The 21,786-nt window shown below is 47.4% G+C and overlaps 1 protein-coding gene across 1 annotated transcript; it reads left to right on the top strand.

Annotated features, from left to right (window-relative positions):
• The first annotated feature begins 1,169 nt into the window (after positions 1-1,169).
• Positions 1,170-20,786, top strand: CSNK2A1 (casein kinase 2 alpha 1). Its single transcript, XM_065849639.2, has 13 exons — positions 1,170-1,303; positions 11,019-11,218; positions 12,226-12,337; positions 12,778-12,879; positions 13,292-13,342; positions 13,925-13,984; positions 14,640-14,723; positions 14,928-15,038; positions 15,855-15,956; positions 16,807-16,907; positions 17,539-17,687; positions 18,915-19,001; positions 19,460-20,786. The coding sequence occupies exons 2-13, from the start codon at positions 11,118-11,120 to the stop codon at positions 19,573-19,575; spliced, it is 1,176 nt and encodes a 391-aa protein (XP_065705711.1). The 5' UTR covers positions 1,170-1,303; positions 11,019-11,117; the 3' UTR covers positions 19,576-20,786.
• The last annotated feature ends 1,000 nt before the right edge of the window (positions 20,787-21,786 follow it).

Below are 21,786 nucleotides of genomic sequence, written 5' to 3'. Positions count from 1 at the left end.
CGATGACCCAGGCCCGTACAATACAAGGAAAGCGCGAGAGGGAGATACCCCCGCCAAGACGAGCTGCTCCTTTACCTAATGGGAGTGACCTGGGGTGAGGGGCTGTGAGATTCGGGCCAGCGGCCTCCCAGGGGGAGGACTCCCACAGCGGGAGGGGAGCAGGGTGAAGCATGGCCATGCTCAGCTTTCCACGAGGCTGGGGGAGCCAGGACGGTTCCTGTCACCTTGTGCCACATGCCCAGGTGCTGAGGGGCACGGGGGGCTCCGGGGGTGCAGGCACAGCACGAACCCCTCTGTCCTCCGCGCTGGCCCATGGCTCTGAGCAGGCTGCAGCGCTTGGCCAGAGCCTGCCTTGGGTGGCAGGGTTGTGACCAGCCTGGGTGGCCCTGTCCCCAGCCAGCCCCGCTCAAGGGTGCCGAGAACTGGGGCACCTGCCTGCCCTGCCTGGGGGCTCGCTGGGTTCCACAGAGTGGTCGGGCTGTGCCCTGAAGCACTTTCTCCTCTCTTCGGTCTCCCCGAGCTCAGCCTGCAGCAGAGGGGTCTGCGCACGATGTGCTTTAGGGGTGCAGCTCACGTCCTGGGATGTGCAACAGGAATCTGGGGCAAAACCCGTGAAAGGCACCAGCAAGCAGAGCTCACCGGGCACCTGGAAGTGGTCAGGGCTCAGCCCAGCCCCGTCCCCAGCCCCCTCCCCAGCCCCCTTCACCCCCGCGACCCCACGGCCCGGGCTTCCAGCAGCGTCCCCGCGGCCCGGCTGCCCTCGCCGCGGAGCACGGCCGGGCTCACCGGGACGGGCCGCAGTTGCCACCTGGCGGCGGCCCCGTGCACAGCCCTGCGGAGCGGCCGTGCCGGCGGCCCCTCGGGAGCCCCGCGGAGGGTCCCGGTCCCGGGCGGCCGCCGTGCATGGCCGGACCTCCTGCCGAGGCCCGCGGGGTGAGGGCAGGCGGTGCGGGCGGGCCACAGTGGGCTACGTGCCCCACCGCCTCGCCTGACGGAGCGGCCCGAGCTGCCCGCGCCCAGAGACACGGAGTGTGGACAGGCGCAAGGCCCGGAATCCCCCCGGTCCTCCCCGTGCCGCCGCCCGCCCCACGCGGACTACAGCTCCCATAACCCCGCGGGGCAGCCCCCGCCCCGCCCCGCATGAGCGCCTCGCCCCCGCGGCACGTCGCGCGCCAGCAGGCGGCGGGGATTCCGGTTCCGGCGCGCCTCGCTCTGGTCCCTGCGGCGGCGGCCGAGCCTTGTGCCTCCGCCATATTGTCTGTGTGCGGCCGGCGGGCGGGCGGTGAGCGGGCGGCCGCGGCAGGTACCGGCGGGCCGCGGCGGCTCCGGCGCCCCTCCCGGGGCCACCCGGGGGGGACGGGCGGAGGGGGCGACGAGGGGGAGGCGCCCCCGTGTCTCCCGCGCCCCCTCCTCGCCGCGGGCACGGTGCGGGCTGAGGGGCCGGGGCTGCCCCTCAGGAGAGCTGGGCCGCGGCGGGGGCTGGGCCGGTGCCGCTGAAGGGAAATAGGGTGGCTGCGGCGGGGGGGAGCGGTCGGGCCCGGCTGCGGGGGCAGGGCCCGCCGCCCTCTGTCCCTGGAGCGGCCTCGGTGCCCCCGGGGGGCGGCAGGGCCGGGCGGGGGCCGGGGGGGGCGGTTCGGCCGCTCCCAGCCCGGCCTGGGACCAGCTGTTGGGCCCCCGCTGCCCCCGGGCACGCAGGACGGGCCGGGTCCCCGCCCCGCTCCGAGTGCGCACGTTTAGGCGGTGTAGGTGGGATTTAAAAGTCTTTCTTTTTTTTCCCCATGCTGTCCCAAAAAAACGGGGGGCAAGGAGAGGCCTGCTGCTTCTCGCCACCGCCCCTAGCTGCGCAGGGCCTCTGTTCTGGGCCTTTCTGGGTGGAGGGGAAGGTGCTTCTCACAGCTTTCCCCACCAGTCGCTCTCCTCTTCTGAAGTTCTCGGTGGTCAGTCTCGCCCCTGCTGTACCTCAGTTAATTGTGCCTTGGGGCAATGGGCTGTGTGGCCGTGTGTGAAATATGTTTTGTAAAGGAAAGGGCAGATAAGATTATGAAACACCCTGCGTGTTCTTTGTCAGATTACTTTATTCTTCCTTACTAAGGGCTTTAGGTACAACCAATAAAGTTTGGATTATGAACACTCGGTCATCGGTATATTTTCTGCTAGCAGCAGTGGTTGATCTGTGCAGAGACTCACAGGAGCATGTTCTTCACTTCTGCAAGATAAACTGATGGATCCTGAGCCTGTGGTGTTCAGTGTTTTGGTTCTTTGACCCCATGAGAGGTCTGCAGTAGCGTGGGGTCAGACCTGCCGCTGGCTTGGGCTCTTGGAGAGCTGCTCCTGCGCTGAGTGTTGATGCCAGGCTGTGAAACTAAGTCCTACCATGTGTCTCTGGAGGTGGCTGTGCAGTGTGCCCCATGGGCACTCGCTTGGCTCGTGCGAGCCCTGTCCCCAGAGTGTTCCAAAAATGGCTTGTGAAGAGCAACTCATTCTGCATCCAAGGCTCAGCACCCACCAGAGGTGACTTGGGCAACGTCATCTTTTGAGAGAGAAGCACAGGAAGGCAGCAGCATCTCTGCTTGGGGGAAGGTGGTAGTTTAGTTTGCTCTTTGGACATTCTCTCTTTTTCAGAAACATGGTAGTTGCTTAGAATATTCAGGCACAAGGAGAGTTGGTGTTCACACTGTGTTGCCAATTGAGCTGGGTGTTGGATTCAGGTGTAGCACAGGTAGGTGTGGAGAAGTTGCGTGTCCTGCGTATTGTTCGTCTCGGTGTGATGTAGAAAAGGGTGAAGCTTGTGCCAGGAGAGGGGAGACTGAGCTTGGGAATACTTTAGGCAGAATTTGCGGAAGATGTGAAGCTTGATCAGCTCCTTAATTAGTCCTAAAAGGTAGTACTAAGGTAGTACTTCCAGTTCTTACAGCACAATGCCATGCCTGGGTAAAACACAGCAACAGTGGTGCATCCTCTGTGGTGACACGCTGTGTCTGTCACTGGAAAAAGAAAACTGGAGCTGGATGAGCGTCTGCTTTCTACCCTCAGGAGAAGATCTGCCCTTGTCTCACGGGTGTAGGTCCGGTTCTTCGAGTGCCTCCTGGCAGAAAAGAGGTTATTGGAAAGGTCCAGACCTTTGCCCGGGTAGGAAGTGTGTCCATCTTTGGTAGGCACTGATCCCTTTCTTCTTGGCAATGGAGACATTTCCTTTCTTTCACCTTTTTCTGTTACCTGGTAATGTAATTTCTGTTATTTATGCGTTGTTAGTGAAACCTCGCAGTCTTCTAGTGCCCAGCATGAGCAGTAGCAGAGAGTTTGGTGTCCACATTCAGTGGCTCAGACTGGTGAGCTCAGAGTCGGCTGCTGCCCATGAGGAATTGAAACGGGGTTGAGGAAGGTGAGATCAACCATGGAGTGAGAAAGGTGACACCCTCTCGGTCTCAGCTGTGGCAAAACGGGACAAACGGATGAAGCAGAATAGCTGGTAATGTGCTGTGGGATGGATAAGGCACAGAGCATGGAAAAATGTTGTGAGAAAGTTGGATGCTGGAAGAGAAAGTGGAGACTTCTGAGTGGGAGGCTCGGAACAGCTTTGTTGGGTTTGGCGAGGCATGTGGCTTCATGGATAAGGGAGAAATCAGTTCTGTTGGGAATACAGCTCTTTGGAAGAGGGGCAGAAAAACTAACAGTGGGCTCTAACAACTGTGGAGGAATCATGCGCTGTTTTGTGCTGTTAAGCAGAGTTTAATTTTGTGCAGGGGCAGTTAATGGTACTCAATTACATGAGAAAAGCTGATGAAACATGAGAATGAAGACACAAACCTGTGAGTGGGGATTATGGGAAAAAACTTGGTAAAATGATGTTACCTGAAGGTGAGACATAGAAAGACTCCGGTATTGGAGATTTGGGGCATTTTCAAGTAGTACAGGTTGGGCACCTGGGCATGAAATGTCTTTGAGGCAGGAATCTTTGGAATGCTGGGTTGCAGAGTTGTAGAGAAAGAGACTGGGTTTCTACTGTGATAAAAGGGTCAGGGATGTAACTTTTCCCAGTTGTGTTAAATGGTGGGTGTCCTTATGCCTTCCACTTGAATTCCTTTTCTGCATTTTCTCCTTACAGAACTAATTTTCTCTTTTTGTCTTTCCTCGCGTCCTCTGAGGAATAAGGGAATGGAAGACAGAAGCAAATGGGTGACATTGTGGTGGGGTGATTAATTTTGTGTCACATTTCTGAAGAGGCAGGGTTTTCTTTCTGGGTTACCAGACCTGTCACCTCCACCATTCCTCCCTTATTGAATTGTTTTCATTAAGGTATCTGGTTTATAAACCATCTGGGCGAGATTGATGCCATCTTAGATTCTATTGTCCCGTAGTGGTCTTGAGAGAATAAACTCAACAAATTTTAAGATCAGGAAAGGCTGATGTGGCGTTGGCTATGACCATTATCTGGTTTTGATTGTAAGACAACTCTTAGATAATTTTTCTGGGCTTGAATATTCCCTTCAAGGGCCTTCTAAGAGTTTATTTTCCTGGAATTTACAGCACCTGAGGAAAGGAGTTCTCCTTTGGACCTAGGAAAAATGCTTTGGAGAGGAGACTGCAGCTTTCTGAACTGGTATTAGCACTGTTGCTGAAAGCAGAGTGGATTTTGTAGCTGTTTTTTGGTCCCCATTTGCCATCAAGGTGCCAAACCTGTCTGTCGGTGAGAAAGGTTGATGAGAAATGGGACTATTGATGTGGTCGTAAGATCAGTGTTCACAGACATCTCCTGTTGGGCAGGTGTCAGCAGCAACATGAGCCCCACACGAGCCTCATCCACTTCTTTGTTCAGGCTGTTCTGGACAGTTTTATTCAAACAAATGATTTTATTCTCCACTTCAAACTGTTTCTTTGGGAAGCTGAAGAGCAGAAGGGAGACCTTGGAGTTTTTTGTGGACTCAAGACAACACCACCACAGACTCATATTTGGTAGGCTATGATTTCCATTTTATTTTTGCACAGGGTTTATTTCTGAGAGTTAGGCTATGCCCTTCTTATGACCGATTTCTAATTTTTAAGGAATATTACCATTTGCAGGAAGGTGTTTTCTACAGCTGTCCAGCTGCTTCATCTAATGGCTGGATTATATCATGGCAATTTACTTGAATGGTGAATAAAATCTGTACTAGATGGTAGTGGAGAATAATTTTGGGCCAAGGTGGAATTTGGCTGCCAGTTGGATGGTTGTGTCTTCGAATGTTATCAAAAGTCCTGGAAAAATGAAGATATTCTGTCTGTTTTTGCGAGAAGTAGACCTCTGCCCTTGCACCTTCTGGAACAGCCAAAGGATAAAGAAGTTTTGGTGGCTTTTTTATTTAATTAAGCTAAGTGTAGGGAGAGCCCAGTGTGTTCTGTGGCGTTAGCACAGAACTACATACCAGAGTTGGCTTTCACTGAATGGGAGAGGTCTTGCCATGTTGTTACAAAGTGTCCCCAAAGTCTACCTGCCCAGGGGGACGGTGCTGCTCCCATGCTCTTGCCTGAGACCTCAGAGGAGGCAGTTTCTTAGCACATCTTTGCACACATGTCCATGAGTTGTCACTAAATCTTTATTTTTAGTGTTCTGAAAATGGATGAGTGTGGATGTGCCCAACAAATTAATTTCCAGTGTAGAAAAGCAAGAGCTCCTGCAATGTTCCTTCTCTTACAAGTTTTGTCACCAATTTCTCTCTATTCCAAGTGTGCTGTTAAATTCCAGCCTCCTGCAGGTTAAGCAGCACTTTGACTGAACTCTGGGAGAAAAAGGAGGCTTTTTGCTCCCTGAGGAAGTTGTGCAGCATCCAGATTCCTGGTAACTCAGCTGACAAATTAAAAGTTTTGGTATTTTAGAACCTATGACATCCAGGCATATGTCAAACATATGCGTCTTGCCAGGTATATCCACGTATACTTGTCCTAAGCCGTGACTTAGTGCTGCGCAGTGGCTTTACTGGGTGATCGCAGAGTGTGAACAAAGATGCTGTGGAGATGGACAAGCGTGGCCCTGTACTTGAGTGGGTTTGGCACAGTGAGGGTGCGCTCAGCATTCGTGTCCCTGCTGGGTGACACCAAGCGGGGAACACTGCAGTCACCAGGCTTCAGTTCATCTCCAAAACACTGGGGTGAAATATTAAAACCTCTGTCAACACGTTTCCATCCCCTGCAATGGCTGGAGAGCTGCCTGTGTGACTGGAGCTGCGGAAACCCAGAATTACTCCAAGATGTTTCTTCCAGTTTAACTTAACCTGTCAACTCTTTTTTCCATGGCCAGACATAAGCAGCTGTTTAAAAGAAACCTGGAAAATAATTCTGGTGGAAAAATGTAGTTAGAGCAGATTATGCTGTTCCAAAAAGATACCAAGAGAAAAGTTTTGTCTCAAACCTAAGCTTTTTTTTAACTCATTAGATTTTTAAATCTGCTTCTCTATTGATGTTGTCCATTTAGTGGGTAAACGGTCTTCAGGAAAGGATGTAAAATGTCAGTTTTGTTAATTGAGGCTTGTTTCTATTTTAGTTATGAAATCATAGGAAAATATAGGTTGCAAGGGACTTGTGGAGGTCATTTGCTCCACACTTGTATTGCTGCAGTTCCAACATTGTGAAAATACACAAATTTGATTTCTTTTGTGAGATAGAACCTATTTTTGATAAAGTTGTTACTATTATGTCTTCTTTTAAAGGTGATCTGGGTTCTGGTTGACATTGGCTGCCAGTCAGCCATACTGGAGGATTTGAGCATGTCTTGATATTTTGATTTCAGTGGTGTCTCTCCAGCACTAGATGTTCTCCAAACACTGGACGAGCAAGTGCTCCTTCCCTGAGAGGCTGATGGGCAAGGGATAGATGGGCTACGTGAAAGAAACCGTAATCAATTTTATCCGGTAATTGTAATACTTCCTCTCACTAACAAAGCACATGATACACCATGATTTCAGAGGCTGGGATTGAGCCATTTACAATGAAAGGCGATGTCTCACTTGTAGTTGTGGAAAAAAGAAAGGAATAACCTTTTGATTCCAGGTGACTCACTGTTATTTTGCTCTTCTCAGCTGACAGAGGGCTCTTTCCAAAACGAGCTGGCTGCTCTGGCTTTGCCTGGTCACAGGCTTGGTCTGGTAATGAGCTTACGTGGGGAAAGTAAAAGGAGGAGGAAAGTCTCTAGGCCTGTTTGCCGATCTGTGTGTGTTGCGCTCTCCGCAAGGCTGCCTGGGATGCTCCATCTAGAGCTGATAAACTGACGGCAATATTTTCTTGGCTCTTTGAGCTTGGCTTGGTGCAATTCAGAGCCTGTCCTAACTCCTTTGGGACTGCTCTCTGCTCACTGAAGTTCAGGTGCCTTGTCGGTAAGGATCGTGTTTACGTTGTGTTGAACACAGTTCGCTGGGTTCCCGGGTGCATTATTTATACTCCAGACCTTCTCCACAAAGGTCATGGCTCGACAGCGCTTGCAGGTCCTGGGGACGCTGCTCTGCTGGGAAGTTCTTGGCTTCCAGCTCACCGGGAGTCTGTGGGCACCACGTCACGCGGGTGCAACTTCTGGGTTTTAAGGTTCTGAGGGAGTAACTGTGCTTGAGAGAAGCTCCATGTCAGAAACACTTCCATTTAAAAGGAGAAAAAAAAAAATCTCCAGTATTTCAGTTACTCAAGAAAAAAAGAGGTGATTTTTACTAGAGGCTGAGCAGGTGTGTTTCTGAGAAACAAATTTGCATAGATTTTTTAGGTCTGTTTTGGCCTGTAGGTGGATACACCTGGAAGGACAGGGTGTAGGGAATTCATACGAGTTGTGTGGAGGTGCTGGGAGTGCAGATACTGCGCAAGAAATTGGGTCCTCCATGGGGGCGGGGGCTGCTACTGAGATTAGAGTGCTTTAGAAGGATGATAAAATCCCTTTTAAAAAGAAGGGGGTTTGTAACAGTGTTTTACATTAAAATGTTTTAAAAATCAAATTAAAAGTAAACATTGAGAGGCTTTTTACCATTTTATTGATCTTTAGGCACAAAAAGTCTGACTTGCCAAGCTACTTGGACAATAGGCTACTGTTAAAATAATTCAAACTATTAAGAACTGATCTCTTTTAATTAATAGGCCTTCCAATTAAAACATTCCTATATGATGGCAGCACAATTGGTTTTGTCTTTTTACTGGGGCTCTCACGCACTCCTGCAGAGTAATTATCAGCAGTACATGCAGTGCTGTATTGGGCTGTTCTTGTGATTCTATTTTTTTTTTGTAAGCAGGATGAGCAGGGTCCTGTGGGGTGCTCTTGATAAGTATGCTGTGTAAGAGAGCAGCTAATTATCAGTTTGCTAATACTGCTGCAGCATTTTGAAGGCCAGGCCTGTGTGGGAAAGCCAAGTGCTGATCCTCCTGTGCGGTGGTTGTTGGATACAGCTCTGCAGGTCGGTGATGTCCCAGGGGCTGTCACCACAGAGCTCCAACACAAGAGCCGTTTTCTGTCCTTGCCCGGGCACTGAGCAGCGTGTGTCAGATGGTAACTGGAAGCTTTGTTTTCCTCTCTCTGCCCTCTGCTACATCGCCTAAAAAACTCATGATTATGTTTCCTAGTTGAGCACTTCTCTGCTAGAGCAGTTAAAATTTTCTGAGATTTTTGGAGTGGTTTTTGGAGGTGTTCAAGACTATGCTGGACATGACAACCTGATCTAATTAGATCTGCTTTGACTGGATTACTTTCAGCAGTCTCTCCCGATATAAATTATTCTGTTATTCTGTAATTAAGGCAGGAGTTAAGAAATGACATGTTCTGTTTGGATTCTGCAGAAATAGAACTCATCTTTTATAACAAGTTCAGGACACTCATCTAGGTGTAATTGTTGCTCATACTGTAGATTTTGTACCTTGAAACTGCAAACTAAACTGACTCTTGCATGGCCACACCTGTCCCTGTTATTTGTCCCTATTTGTGTTGGTCTCATCTGTCGGACCTTGGATCCACTGCAAAATTGTCCCTCTCTAGGGGCAGTGAAAGCAGAATATCTACAAATTCCGTAGTGGTTTTGAGCAGAGAGAGTGAGAAGCTTCCAGGCAGGGTAAGTTTGAATAGGTATGTAACTTTGCTTTAAAACTGAATTACCTGTGCAGACTCTCTCCTCTTCCTGTATAAAACCAGTAGACAATAACACCCACCTTTGTAAATAGGCATTGTGTGCCATTCTTAGAAGCTGCCGTCGATGATTTCCTGAAAAAGCCTTTCTCTGAGCAGTCTGTTACAAGATACAGCTTGTGCTAGGCTGGAGCTACGTGACAAAAAATATCCACTGTGAAATTTGATCTATCTTTAGATAATGTGATTGATTTTTCTTTTTTATTATTTTTTTTTTCCCCGTGCTGAAGCTGATCTTGCTAAACTGGATGAGGAGCTGTCACATGTGCTTTATTGATACAGAGTTGTGCTTAAAAATTAAAATTGCTAAGTCATCTTAGATGTATGTGAGTTGTTAATGCCTACGTGAGGAGTATTGGGCAGAGAAAATCAGCCAGAAGTACATGGAATGAGGAGAAACAGAAACGTGATTAAACTAAAATCCAATAAATCTCACTGTGCTAAAAAGTGTTCTAGTAAACTTGCATGCTCTGTTAATGCCTGAATACATTTTTGGAATAGATATCTAATTTCTGAATGTCTGAGTCATGCCACAGAGATGATTCGAGGTCTTAGATGATTGCTGCCTCATCTTCTGAAAGTGGCTTTTGTGAGAGGACTAACATTTGTTCCACAAATAGATATTTTTAATTTTTTTTTCAGTAATACTTCATATTCTCCCATTAGCTGAACACCTGGCTGACGTGCCCCGTGCCTCCCTCCCTGCCTTAGGCCTCGGTCACGCCTCTCCCGCGGACTTTGGAGCAGAACCATGGCTCTTTGTAACCTGCCTGCCTGGAGCCTCCTCACACCCTTTGTGTGTCAGTAGGTCAAAAATAACCCGTGTGGCCAAGGTGGGACCCCATGAGGAGGCTCAGTCCACACCAGCAAGAGACCTGGTGCACATCTCTGCGTCTGAGCGCAGCCCTGGCTGCTGGTGGAGCTGTGTGACATGGTGAAGGACACTGGGCCCCTGTACCCCAGGTTCTCCGCTGCCTTCGCAGACGGTGGTTCTGTGGGGTCTTTGCCGCAAGCTGAAACGCTGCAGACCTCCAGGAAACCACAGGACAGTGCCGATAGGGCAGATTTTGCTTCTAGAAGTTTGTTCTGGTGTGACGTATCATGATAGCCCAAGCTAACTGCTCTGAGCAGATTTCTAGGTCTTTCTGATTAATTTATGGGGCTATTACTTCCTCCTGCAGTCCAGCCGTTCCCTTTTTCTGTGAAGGGATAAGATCGACATAGCAAATAAATACATTATGTTCATTTAGATTGCAGCGTTGCCCACTGGTTGAGCGCCTTTGTACAACCAGGGCTGTGTAGTTTCTGCCGTGTGCCGCCCACCAAACAATACCCTTTCATGCTCCAGTACAGCTTCCTTCCTTGTAAGTTGTTTTGAAAGCCGACAAAGAGATTCTTGTATTGAAATGTTTAGAAGTGTGTCAGCTTCACTAATGGCGAAAGATTGGAGGGGTGCAAAGGCACGAGTTTTATTCTAAGCAGGACAATACTTCGGTATAAAATTTTAATCTCTGAAATTAGAGTATTTGTCTTTGATCTACAGTAACTTTCTTTTGAGTTATTTTAACTAGTCTCAATACTGGTGAAATGTAAAAGATTTGCTAAAATCACGTCGTAAGGAGAAAGAAGTGGTTGTGCTTACTAAATGCTTTGGACACACAGAACGCAAAGCAGCATAATTGAACTGTTGCAGCAGAATCTTTCATGTTTGGATCAAGCGTCATAACCCAGCACAGACGCCACTGTCTTTTGGACAGTTGGAATTTACGTCCTGACTATAGAAAGTGGTGATTGAAACTAGTGCCTCTCCCTCAGCAGCTTTTAATTATTAACTTAAATAATTTTTTTAATAGTATCTTGAGGTTTTAACCTCTGGTTTGTTTTCTCTCTGCAGGTGGAAGAATCTGAGGCCTTTATCCTCTGTGCAGCTTTGCCGTTCAGGTAGCCTCTGATTTCAGACATCTCATCATTTCCACCTGCCAACCTGTCTGATATGTCGGGACCCGTGCCGAGCAGGGCCAGAGTTTACACGGATGTGAACACACACAGACCTCGGGAGTACTGGGACTACGAGTCGCATGTTGTTGAGTGGGGGTGAGTCTGAGCTGCTTGGGATCGAGCCCTGCAGGATCGTGCATGGGTCGAGTTGCATTAGGCTTTTTCATGCTCCTTGGCAGATTTCTAATGTGCATGGCAAGTGTTAGGATCACAATTCTTCTTTGGAAAAGGGTTTCTTGTCAAGATTTCAAATCCTCAGCAGTGCAGGAACATTTTTAGCAGCTTCCTTAAGAGTTTAGTTTGAAGAAGTGTTGCCAGGTAGTCAGGAAACGTCCCCTTTCAGAGGGAAGACAGTATTTTTTTCTGAAACAATCTAAACGCCCCTGGGTGCAGGGCTGAAAAGAAGTGAAAAGACATTTGATGTTGCTTCTGACTTGGATGAGTGAAGAGACTCAGCAGACTTAAATAGGTACGTGCTATTTTGTGACTTGTTGCTCAGCTCTCTGCGGGTGACTGGAAAAGACGTCTGCTCCTTTTTGAAGAAAGGAGGTGTCTAAATTGAGCTCATGACTAAACTGTCCGAGAATCATAAAGCAGTAACGCCAGATCTGCGTTCCTGCTTTTGTATAGCAGGGCCCAGACTAAGTTCTGCCCTCAGCTTTGTTGCAGCTCCTGGTTTCTGAAATGTACACAGCAAAAGCGGAATGTACTGAGCAAAGGTGGTTTTCTGTGCCCAGTCTATTTTAAAACAGACTAGCATTTAAATATTTGGCCTGACTGGCTTCGTTGATTTTTAACAGCATTATACAGTTTAAAATGTAGCTTTTAAATATAGATAGACCAGTGGAAGATATAGCTTGAGTTTGCTGAAATGCATAGTTGGGCCTATGTTATCTTCTACAGGAGAACTAAGTCCTGGATTGAATCTAACTTGAGCAAGAAGCAGCTCCCTGTTTCTCTCCTAATTCTTACTCATCGCATTCAGGAGGTGTAAGACACTAGTTAATCTACCTTGTCTTGTCAGTGAGTTAGCATTGAGTGGTTTGTAAATTGTGATGGAAATGCCTGAGCTCTTTGGAACTCTTAACGTTTTATCTCCACAGAAATCAAGATGACTACCAGCTAGTTCGAAAATTAGGCCGAGGCAAATACAGTGAAGTATTTGAAGCCATCAACATTACAAATAATGAAAAAGTAGTTGTTAAAATTCTCAAGGTGAGCTGGGGAGCTAATGGGATTGTTGTTCTTTAAAGCCACTGATTAGATTTAGGGACTGTTAACCTTAAAATTTTCATTTCTGCTCTGTATGTTCTGTTGCTTGTGTAGTATCCTTCCAGCTTGAGTAAAGGTCTGACTGCTGGTTATTCTATAGCCTTGATTGATGAAATACTTTCATTTAGTGGCCCTCAGGTAGCTCATGGACTTCCTATAGTTACACAGTTACCATGTGCCAGTTAAGAAGTTTTGGACTATGATCATGTTCAAACAGCTTTGAAAAAAATGCCATCTTGTGACTGTTGGAACTGGACTTGAAAAGGCTCCAATGTACTTTGCTGTCTAGTAGTCATATGCCTTCGTCTCTTGGGTGTTAGGGTGTCTGTCAGCCTCATGTCACTGGAGTGCTTTCTCTCACACTTTGGCTTTTGATTCTTCAGCCTGTTAAAAAGAAGAAAATCAAGCGTGAAATCAAGATCTTGGAGAACTTGCGAGGCGGTCCCAATATAATCACTCTTGCAGATATAGTAAAAGATCCCGTGGTGAGTATGGAAGGAACTTAAAGGGTACACAGGGGTGAGGAGTGAAGTTGCAGTGTTTGAATTCAGCTCTGAGCTGGCTTCTTGTTTTCCCTTGCTCTTAAATCCTACTTCTGAATTGATTAATCAGATCAGCTCTTAATCTGATTAAGTTCTTTCAGAGGACACTCCCCGCCCAGGTCCCCTCAGCCCCTCACACTAAGAATGAGATCCCAGTGAACTGAGACACGTTAATTCGTTCTACAAATGGTGCTGCCAGGGCTGCAGACTTTGGCTGCGCTCTGTCTGGGGGGAATCACAGCATGGCTGAGGCAGAGGGGCTTCCAGCAGTTCTAGGAGTAAAAGTGGTTTAATATGTTATCCTAAATGAAAACGTGTTATGTTAACACAGCTGAACACTTTCTCTCTGTTTCAGTCTCGGACACCCGCTTTGGTTTTCGAACATGTAAACAACACAGACTTTAAGGTACAGTGTGGGATGTGAAGTTCTAATGTTTTCCATTTGAAAGCCACTCGTAATAGGTACATAGTGAGCAGGCAGGTTATTAAATCGTTTCCTTCCACCACAGTAACTGTCTTTAAAGGTAAATGTGCTTGGAACAGAAGTTTGTAATTAGTGCTTTAGTATCATTTTGCCACAGAAGTTACAAGATGAGAACTCAGATTCCAGGTGGTATTCTAACCTTTGGAGCAAAGTAATCTGTTATCTGGTGGACCACCAGAGCCTGTCTCTCTGAAACACTTCGCTTTTATGTTCAGTGTAAAACTATTTATCGGAACCACATAAATGTGGGCAGCTCTTTCTATGGCTTTCCATACTTCTGGTTAAGGGGATTTAAGTGTTTCTTTGTCCCCTTCCCTACTGACCTGCCTGAGGACAAGAATGGCTGTGCAATGCCATTTTGTAACTTAGGAAGTATTTACTGTTCTTCAGACGGCTTTGCGGAACCATGGCAGCAGAGAGCAGGGCTGGGTTGCTCTGGATTAGAAGGGATGTGATATTTTTATTGGGTGTTGACCATTGATACAATGTGTTTGTGTCCCACAGCAATTATACCAGACATTAACAGATTATGATATTCGATTCTACATGTATGAGATTTTGAAGGTAAGTTGGTGTTGTGCTGTTTTGTCAGTTTATTTCTAGGATTTGCGCTCAGCTAATCCTATAGAGATGGTTATCATGACACTGATGGTGGTACAGAGAAGAGAGAGCCTGTGGAAAAATTGCATGGAAAAATATATATTAAACCAGTACCAACCGTTCAGCTTTGTTTCGGCAACAAATTCTAGTCCTTTTTTTTGAGGATAGCAGAGCCTTTGAATACACTGATATAACGTAAGATCGTAAATCTTCATGTGGCCTCTGAAAACAGAAAACTCTAAGTTGCTACTGGCTGGTTTTGTGCCCTGATGTAATGTGAGTCAAATATACGTGTCCATTCTTTTGAAAGAATTTGTCTCCTCGGGAGTCTGGAGAAGGAGGGACGTGTTTGATTGCTAGTGCCTAGTAACTCTGCTCTTAGGGACTCTGAACATTTTTATGAGGAAGTACATCAGGTGAAATCAAGACACTTCTGTTGCTGGAACATCCCTTTGAGAGGGGGCTCTAGAGGTGTTTTCTGTGGTCTGTGAGTCTAGTCCAGGACCGGAAGGTCTGGCTGGCTGGTTAGACTTAGTATATGCGGCAATACTTCTGAATATGGTTCAATGTGACAGATTCTTGTGACTCCAGCATCTGTTCCTTTGTGTGTCACCTACAGGCTCTAGATTACTGCCATAGCATGGGAATCATGCACAGAGATGTCAAACCTCACAATGTCATGATTGACCACGAGCACAGAAAGGTAATAATGTGGGGTGTAAGGAGAGGTATCTTGGTGATATGGGTGGGGGGAGAATATCTAAAGAGATAGTCTGATCAACTTCAAATTAATTGCAAAGAGAATTGTAAATGAAACTTCAAACTAAACTCACCTGTAGTGTGGTTCAACCAGTGGAGAGCTGGAACATCCCTTGAGCTTTTTTTCTTTGTTTTCTATCATTTCTAGCTTAGACTAATAGACTGGGGCTTGGCTGAATTCTATCACCCTGGCCAAGAGTACAATGTCAGAGTGGCTTCCAGATACTTCAAGGGACCTGAACTCCTTGTAGATTATCAGGTAAGAATTACCAGGACTTATCACTGACTTCTATATGGAAGGTCTGTGCCATTTCAAGGTAGCAAACCAGAAATTCATCTAGAGACCTGAAGCTAAAGACAGTGCATTCTAAAACGTATAATGAAAAACAGTGGCTATGAAGCCACTGAATTAAAGAAACTAATGCGTAGTCTCGGGACCTTGAGGAAGAGCCGCAGAACTATCACCGTGGATCTTGCAATGCAAATGTTGAATGTTGGGGTTTTTTTTTTTTAGCAAGGCTGCTTTTGCAGTAGGGTAGAGGAATGAAACATGCCCATGTGGGAATAGCTAGAACTGCATGAACTTCCAAACGAAGCTATAAAAACATCCCCATATCTGATGGGAAATGCTGTAGGCTGGAAAGAGCCGTGTTACTGGTGACTCCAGATCGTGCTGGTTCTGAATGAAGGCGCTTCCTCACCTGCCAGTGTACCTTGTGCAGTCCACTCCTCTTGTCGCTTGGGATACTTCCCTTCTTGACATGTATTCGTCAGTGGTTCATAACATTGAATTTTGCAGGGAAAATAGAGAAGGGCACTGGTCTGTAATATCTTTATGGATATGGATGGAAATAGGATACCTGCTGTTCTGCTGATCGCTGTATCCCAGTTTGAGTAGCTGGAACATTGAGCTGAACAGAGATCTCGTGATGGAGATGCAGGAAGATATTTCAGCCTGTTCCCAGCATAATGTGGCTGTGTTTGTATCACTGGAGGGAGGGGGGAGCCTCTTAGTATTGGGAGTCTGTTCTGCTTAATTCATTAGAAACTGAGTTGTCCTTCTGGTTTTGTACAGATGTATGATTACAGTCTGGACATGTGGAGCTTGGGTTGCATGTTGGCTAGTATGATATTCCGAAAGGAGCCGTTTTTCCATGGCCATGACAACTATGATCAGGTGAGAGCTCATCTTGTACAATCTTTGTTCTCTTTGCACAATGAGGGATTCCTACCTACGCTTCTGTTGAGGGATCTGAAGAAGAATTTAAACATTTCTCTAATGGTTGCTTTGCTCTGTTTGAAGCCACACTCCTTTTCTCAAGTGTGCAATTGTATCTTGCCAATTAAACAAATAGATTTATAGTGCTTTGTGTTTGTGAGCTCCTCAGTAGACATCTGGAAAAAGCTCTAACAATAGTTCTATTAAAGCTGATGTGTTCTGGTACACAGGTGACTTTTCCTGAGGTGATGTTATGTGGAAACCCCCTTCCACCATCCCCCCTCCCTCCCCTCTGCATAGAAACTGAATTTGGTACAGTTTTACATGCGTTCTGAAATCTTTTATATATTGCCTTTAGGCCAAAATTTTAGTACATAAACCTTTAACATGCATCTGAACTAACATGTGGATAGTTAAGCACAGTGACCTGTTTTCAAACCTTCATTCTGGAGCCCTCCAGGGTGGAACTTCACCCTTCACATGCAAGTTGCAGAGTTTCTGCTTCTTTGGCCAGTTATTCTTGCCTTCCCACTCTGTTCATTTTGAGTATTGTCTTGCTACAAAGGAAGTTAGGATTGCAAGATCTGAATTTTTAGTGATGTGGGGTGTCCTTGCTGCCTGGGGTTAGCAGGTACCGGCTGTGAGCGGAGGCATGTTGGCAATGTCCCTGATTGTATGTGGCTGAACCATGAGGTGACCCTGTGACTGCTGGTTCAGGCTCCCAAGGGAATGTGCTGCTGTCTCTTCATGCAAGCTCTGACACTGTTGTACCCTCACCGCTCTGACATGTTTCTCTGTTTGTTCCCAGCTGGTGAGGATAGCCAAGGTGCTGGGGACAGAAGATCTGTATGACTACATCGACAAATACAACATTGAACTGGATCCACGTTTCAATGACATCTTGGGCAGGTGAGCCAAGGTCCAGAGTAGCTCATGACAGCTGCTGCTTTGTCAGCAAACTGCGAAGTACACAAAAACTTATGGGAGAATCCGAGCCAGGATTCTTGAGAACTGTAACTTTATGCCTTTGATCCCTTTTACCAGTGCTTCCTATGGTCCTTTGTCTACAAATGGACTTGAGGAAAGGTTTTAAATGTAACCTAGGCAATAAATGAACTGCTGGAGCATAAAGCGTGAAGGGCAAATGCTCCCTCCAGTATCCTGAGGGAAAAAAAATGTTTCTCAGAATTACAGTGCAGAAAATCAGTTGCTGCTTAAGGTGGCATTTACATATCTTTTTCCCTCTTAGAGTTGTTTTGTGTGGCACATACCAAAACCACAAGGAGCTAATGTTGAGGACATAAAAGCAGAAGCTGTGATTTTAGACCTGTAAATCCATTCTGAGCTCGAGCCCTGCGGGTGTGCAGGGTGGTGGTGGCTGTGCCACCACGTGGAGACACGCTGTAGTGCTGCTGCCCACTCAGTGTGGCAGTGGCCCCTCTTGGAGGTGGACATCTGGCGCAGTTCTTGCTCTTGAAAAAAGGGAATTTTGGCGCTAATGTCCTCTGCCTAGCCTGATTTGGGTATCTTTTTTCTGCAGACACTCTCGTAAGCGATGGGAGCGCTTTGTTCACAGTGAGAACCAACATCTGGTGAGTCCAGAAGCTCTGGATTTCTTAGACAAGCTGTTGCGATATGATCACCAGTCACGACTCACAGCGAGAGAAGCCATGGAACACCCCTACTTCTGTAAGTACCAACTGCTGTCCGAAGAGTTCCTCCTGTGCCACTGGGAAACCTCTGTTCCTGGAGGCTGTGCAGGCAGGAGCTGAGAACGGCAACGTAATGAGCTGCTCTTTGCCAGTAATTGCGCTGGAGCTGAGGCTGCTTGTCTCTGTGGAGTAAACAAAGCATTACCTGCCAGAGTCAGGCCAGTGAATCAGCAGCACTGTGATAAAGATGCTTTGGTGCTAAAACCTCTGCTGATTTCAGCAGCTGCAAAACAGGTAACTCTGGTTTGTTGAGAAACGGACCCTTTAACTCCTTACTAAATGTGTACCCCAGTGATTGGTATATTCAGGTCTTGGTTTTGCAAGCAAAAATGTAACTTTCACTAGTAAATGTTTTTAAACACTTCCTGTATTTCGCAGATATTGATATTTAGGTTTTTGAAACAGCTGTGACAATGCAAAATATGAATATTTCCTTGGTTATTTTCTTTTTCTTGCTGCTGAATGGACTTAAGTAATTACCAAACTGTACTGATCTGTGTTACATCGGTTGCAAATGTTCCAGTGAAATGTTTTGCAAGACTGAGCATTAGTAAAGCTGAAAGCTGTGAGCTTTGTACAAACAGCTGAATTAACTTGTGTCCACAGAGATACAGGTTGTACTAAACTCCGCATGAGGAAGAGCAAGATTTGCCATTCCCTGGTGTAATGCAGTAGGATGGGGGGGCGGGAGAGGGTTATCTCTGGTCGAGTGACAGCATCATTACCTGCAGCTGAAAATAGAGTTAGCGAGTAACTCAGGGCCATCTCACAGAAGACAGCAAGCTCCGGTGGCACTCATTACAACTCACAGGCTGCTGGGGGGTGTTTACAGAGACATGACAGGATTGGAACTGGTGATCATCTTTCTGCTTGCTACTCCCATTTTCTGGGTTTGGCTTTACACAGTTATGCAGTTGCTGAGCATAGACTGGAGATCAACTTCACCTCCGTTTCCTTCAGCTTTTCGTGTCAAGCAGAACTCCAAAGCACATTGTTTAGGTGACTTTTCACTGATGTTATCTTGGTACCTTCTTGGGTGCTTCCCACTGGAGTTGGTGGAAAATTCTGTGTTCCGGTAGCTGATGGTTGATATTATTTGGCGTGGGCAGCTTGGCAAAACCAGCTGAGCACAGCGGTCATGGGCGGTCAGCACATCAGCCGCTGTCTGGCAGCGCGGCGTCTAAGGCTTGTATGCTTTTCCTAGATCCCATCGTGAAAGACCAGGCTCGGATGGGCTCGTCCAACATGGCGAGTGGCAGCACTCCTGTCAGCAGTGCCAGCATGATGTCAGGTCAGTCCTGCTCCCTGCGTTGACATGCGCTGGGAAGATCCAGGAGGGTGGGTTCTGCAGGTGGGGCGGTAGGTCATCTCCTGGGACCGATGACAATGGCAAGAAGGGCTATGACAAAGTGGGTGGGAGAGTGTGATAACGAAGGCCTTACTGCAGCCTGACCTGCTTTTCTGGTCCTGTTTTTAAAAAGTGCTTTGCAGTTGGATTTTTTTGGCAGCATTTGAAGGACAGTGATCCTGCCACACATCTGCCCATTGGTGACACTTGTACCTGCGCAAATCTGTACTGTTTTCAGAGGCTGCAGAGAACAGTAGCAGGTCTTCAATCTCACTTTATTTTGGCAGCCCTGAAAATGTAACAAAGCGGCAGCAATCAGACCCACAAAGAGACCGCTGAGCTGTCCTGGGCAGCAATGCAGTGATTTCACTCTAATCCCTGCTCACCTGTCTCTCTTCCAGGGATTTCTTCAGTGCCAACACCTTCACCCCTTGGACCTCTCGCCGGCTCCCCAGTCATTTCCGCCACCACCACGCTGGGGATGCCGGTGCCGGCGGCCGCGGGCGCTCAGCAGTGACGGGCTCTGTCTGCGCTGAGTCAGGTGGGGAAGAGGTTTCCCCTCCGCCCCCGCGGGACGCAGCTCGTGCCCGGCCGGGGAAGGGAGGGGACGAACGCTTTGGAGGCACCGTGTCTGAACTGTTGCTTGTGGATTTATAGTAGTTCAGTCATTATATACAAAATGATTATAGGCTGATTTTTCTTTTTTTTTTACTTGAACTTTTCGTAACTCAGGGGATTCCCTGAAAATACCTACAGATGGAATATTTCTCGGACAGTTTTCCACCCCACCCCCCCCACCTCCCATTCCTCCCCCTAAAAAAAGAGTACTCTTCATTTAAGAACAAAGATGAATCAACAGCGTTTTCAAGCTATTGCATCCTGCTGGAAATCTCTTCATGTTCCCAACATTCTTCCTCCACGAGCCCACACCCTGGGGGGACTGTGCTGTTCTCCAGAGGCCACCAACCCAAGTCTTCATCAGGCAGGGGAGGGGGATTCTTATTGTCCCACCCACTTGAACCCCGTGTCCTGCCTCTGACTCAGCCAGGGGACACTGAGGAGACAATTCCAGTGTGGAAAGGTGGTGGAAGCTTAAAAGAAGTGCAGATAATGTCTGAAACGCTAATTGGATTGAATCATGTCTCCTTAGGAGCCAAGCAGAATGCCAACTCACCCCCTTGCATGTAATTTTAGTCTTAAAAGAAGAAGTTACTGATCCGATGGGAGTCCTTGCCAGCTCCTGAGAACGGTGCTTCTCGAGAGAAAGCCGCACTCTGAGCAGCCCCTTTCTCCGGAGAGTTCTTCCTGCCGTGGCTTGGCTTGGATCTTGGGAATTAGTTTGTTATTGGGTACATTGTTTTGGGTTTTTTTTAAATTGTTTATATAGATTTCAAGCTGGTGGCTACTTAAAGCTGGAAAAATCAGACTGCGCCAAGTCCGATCTCACATCTTTACCCACCATCCCCTCCCTCACGTGCCATGTGGTGAGAAATACCAGTTACCTCACAGTCTTGTAAATATGCACTGAGAGGAAGGATCGAGCAGATGTTAACTTAAACTGAACTGGTAGATCAGTAATTGTGGACAAATATTATCATTGACAACGGAGAAGCACCCTTGTTATAGCCCTGCGACCCCTTGCTGTGTATATATACTTTGTCCTTCATATGTGAAAGATCCAGTGTTGGAATTCTTTGGTGTAAATAAACATTTGGTTTTATTTATCGAGGTTAGATTTCAGTTCCCTGTGTGGAGGCTCCCTGGGGCAGCAGGACGCCACGCCGGCTGCCATCTCCAGCCTGTTCTCACGTACCCGGCACGGTGAGCGGTGCAGAGAAGCCTCACACATCTCACAAGCCCAAGTATCTCCTGAGAGAAGGATCTTTTGCCATAAAACCCAAAACCCCTCCTTTTGTCTCAGCCCTGATGGCTGCGGAGTGGAGATGCTGAACCAATTCTTAGGTTTTTGTGTGTGTTGCTGTTCCCTGGATTCCAGTGACTTGTTTTCAGCTGCGCTCTGCTGGAGCGGCTGTGAGCACAAGGGCCCCCGTCCCTGTTGGTGACCTCCCATCCCAAAGCCATCGCAGCAGCTGCTCTTGTGTGTTGTGTGTTCTGTTCCTCAGCAGGTGCTGGAGCCATGACCTTGGGCTTCTGTGGGTCCCCTGAGCATCCGCCCTCCCTCTTCTTTGGCAGGTGACACCCATGGACTTCATGTTACTTCAGTTAATTTTGCATGGCAGGTTGGAGTGTGGGCTGGGTCAAACTGAAGGGAAACAGGGCAGGAAAACACGAAACATGGCAAATACACACAAGATCACAGGCATGGGATGAAGCGTTTCACCTGCACCAGGGTAGTTTCCTCCTCCATAACTTCATCCAGGGGAAATATATTGTATGTCATCTTTTATATCCTAGAATGGTGTGAAGGCTGGACCATGTTGATTGTTACCTTGATGTGCTGTAACGTAAAAACACCCAGTATGACAAAAATACAGCTCGTAGTCATTTGCACTGGGTTGTGAGCTACACGGGATGTTTAACCTTTTTTTCTGTTATTTCAAGCGAGTGAGGTTTGCAAACTGCAGTGCTTGCTACTCTGGGTGCCCGTCAGCCCTTGCACAAGGCAGCAGGACAGCCTGTGCACAGAGGGACCTTTCAGGGTGTGACAAGCCCCGGTGCGAAGCAGGAGGTGTAAATTCTCAGCGCAGCTGCTGCTCTGGGCTATGAA

This window comes from Patagioenas fasciata, chromosome 16, assembly GCF_037038585.1.
Source record: "Patagioenas fasciata isolate bPatFas1 chromosome 16, bPatFas1.hap1, whole genome shotgun sequence".
NCBI lineage: Eukaryota > Metazoa > Chordata > Aves > Columbiformes > Columbidae > Patagioenas > Patagioenas fasciata.
The sequence above is the reverse complement of the archived record's forward strand: the minus strand, read 5'-3'. Positions and strand labels throughout refer to the sequence as shown.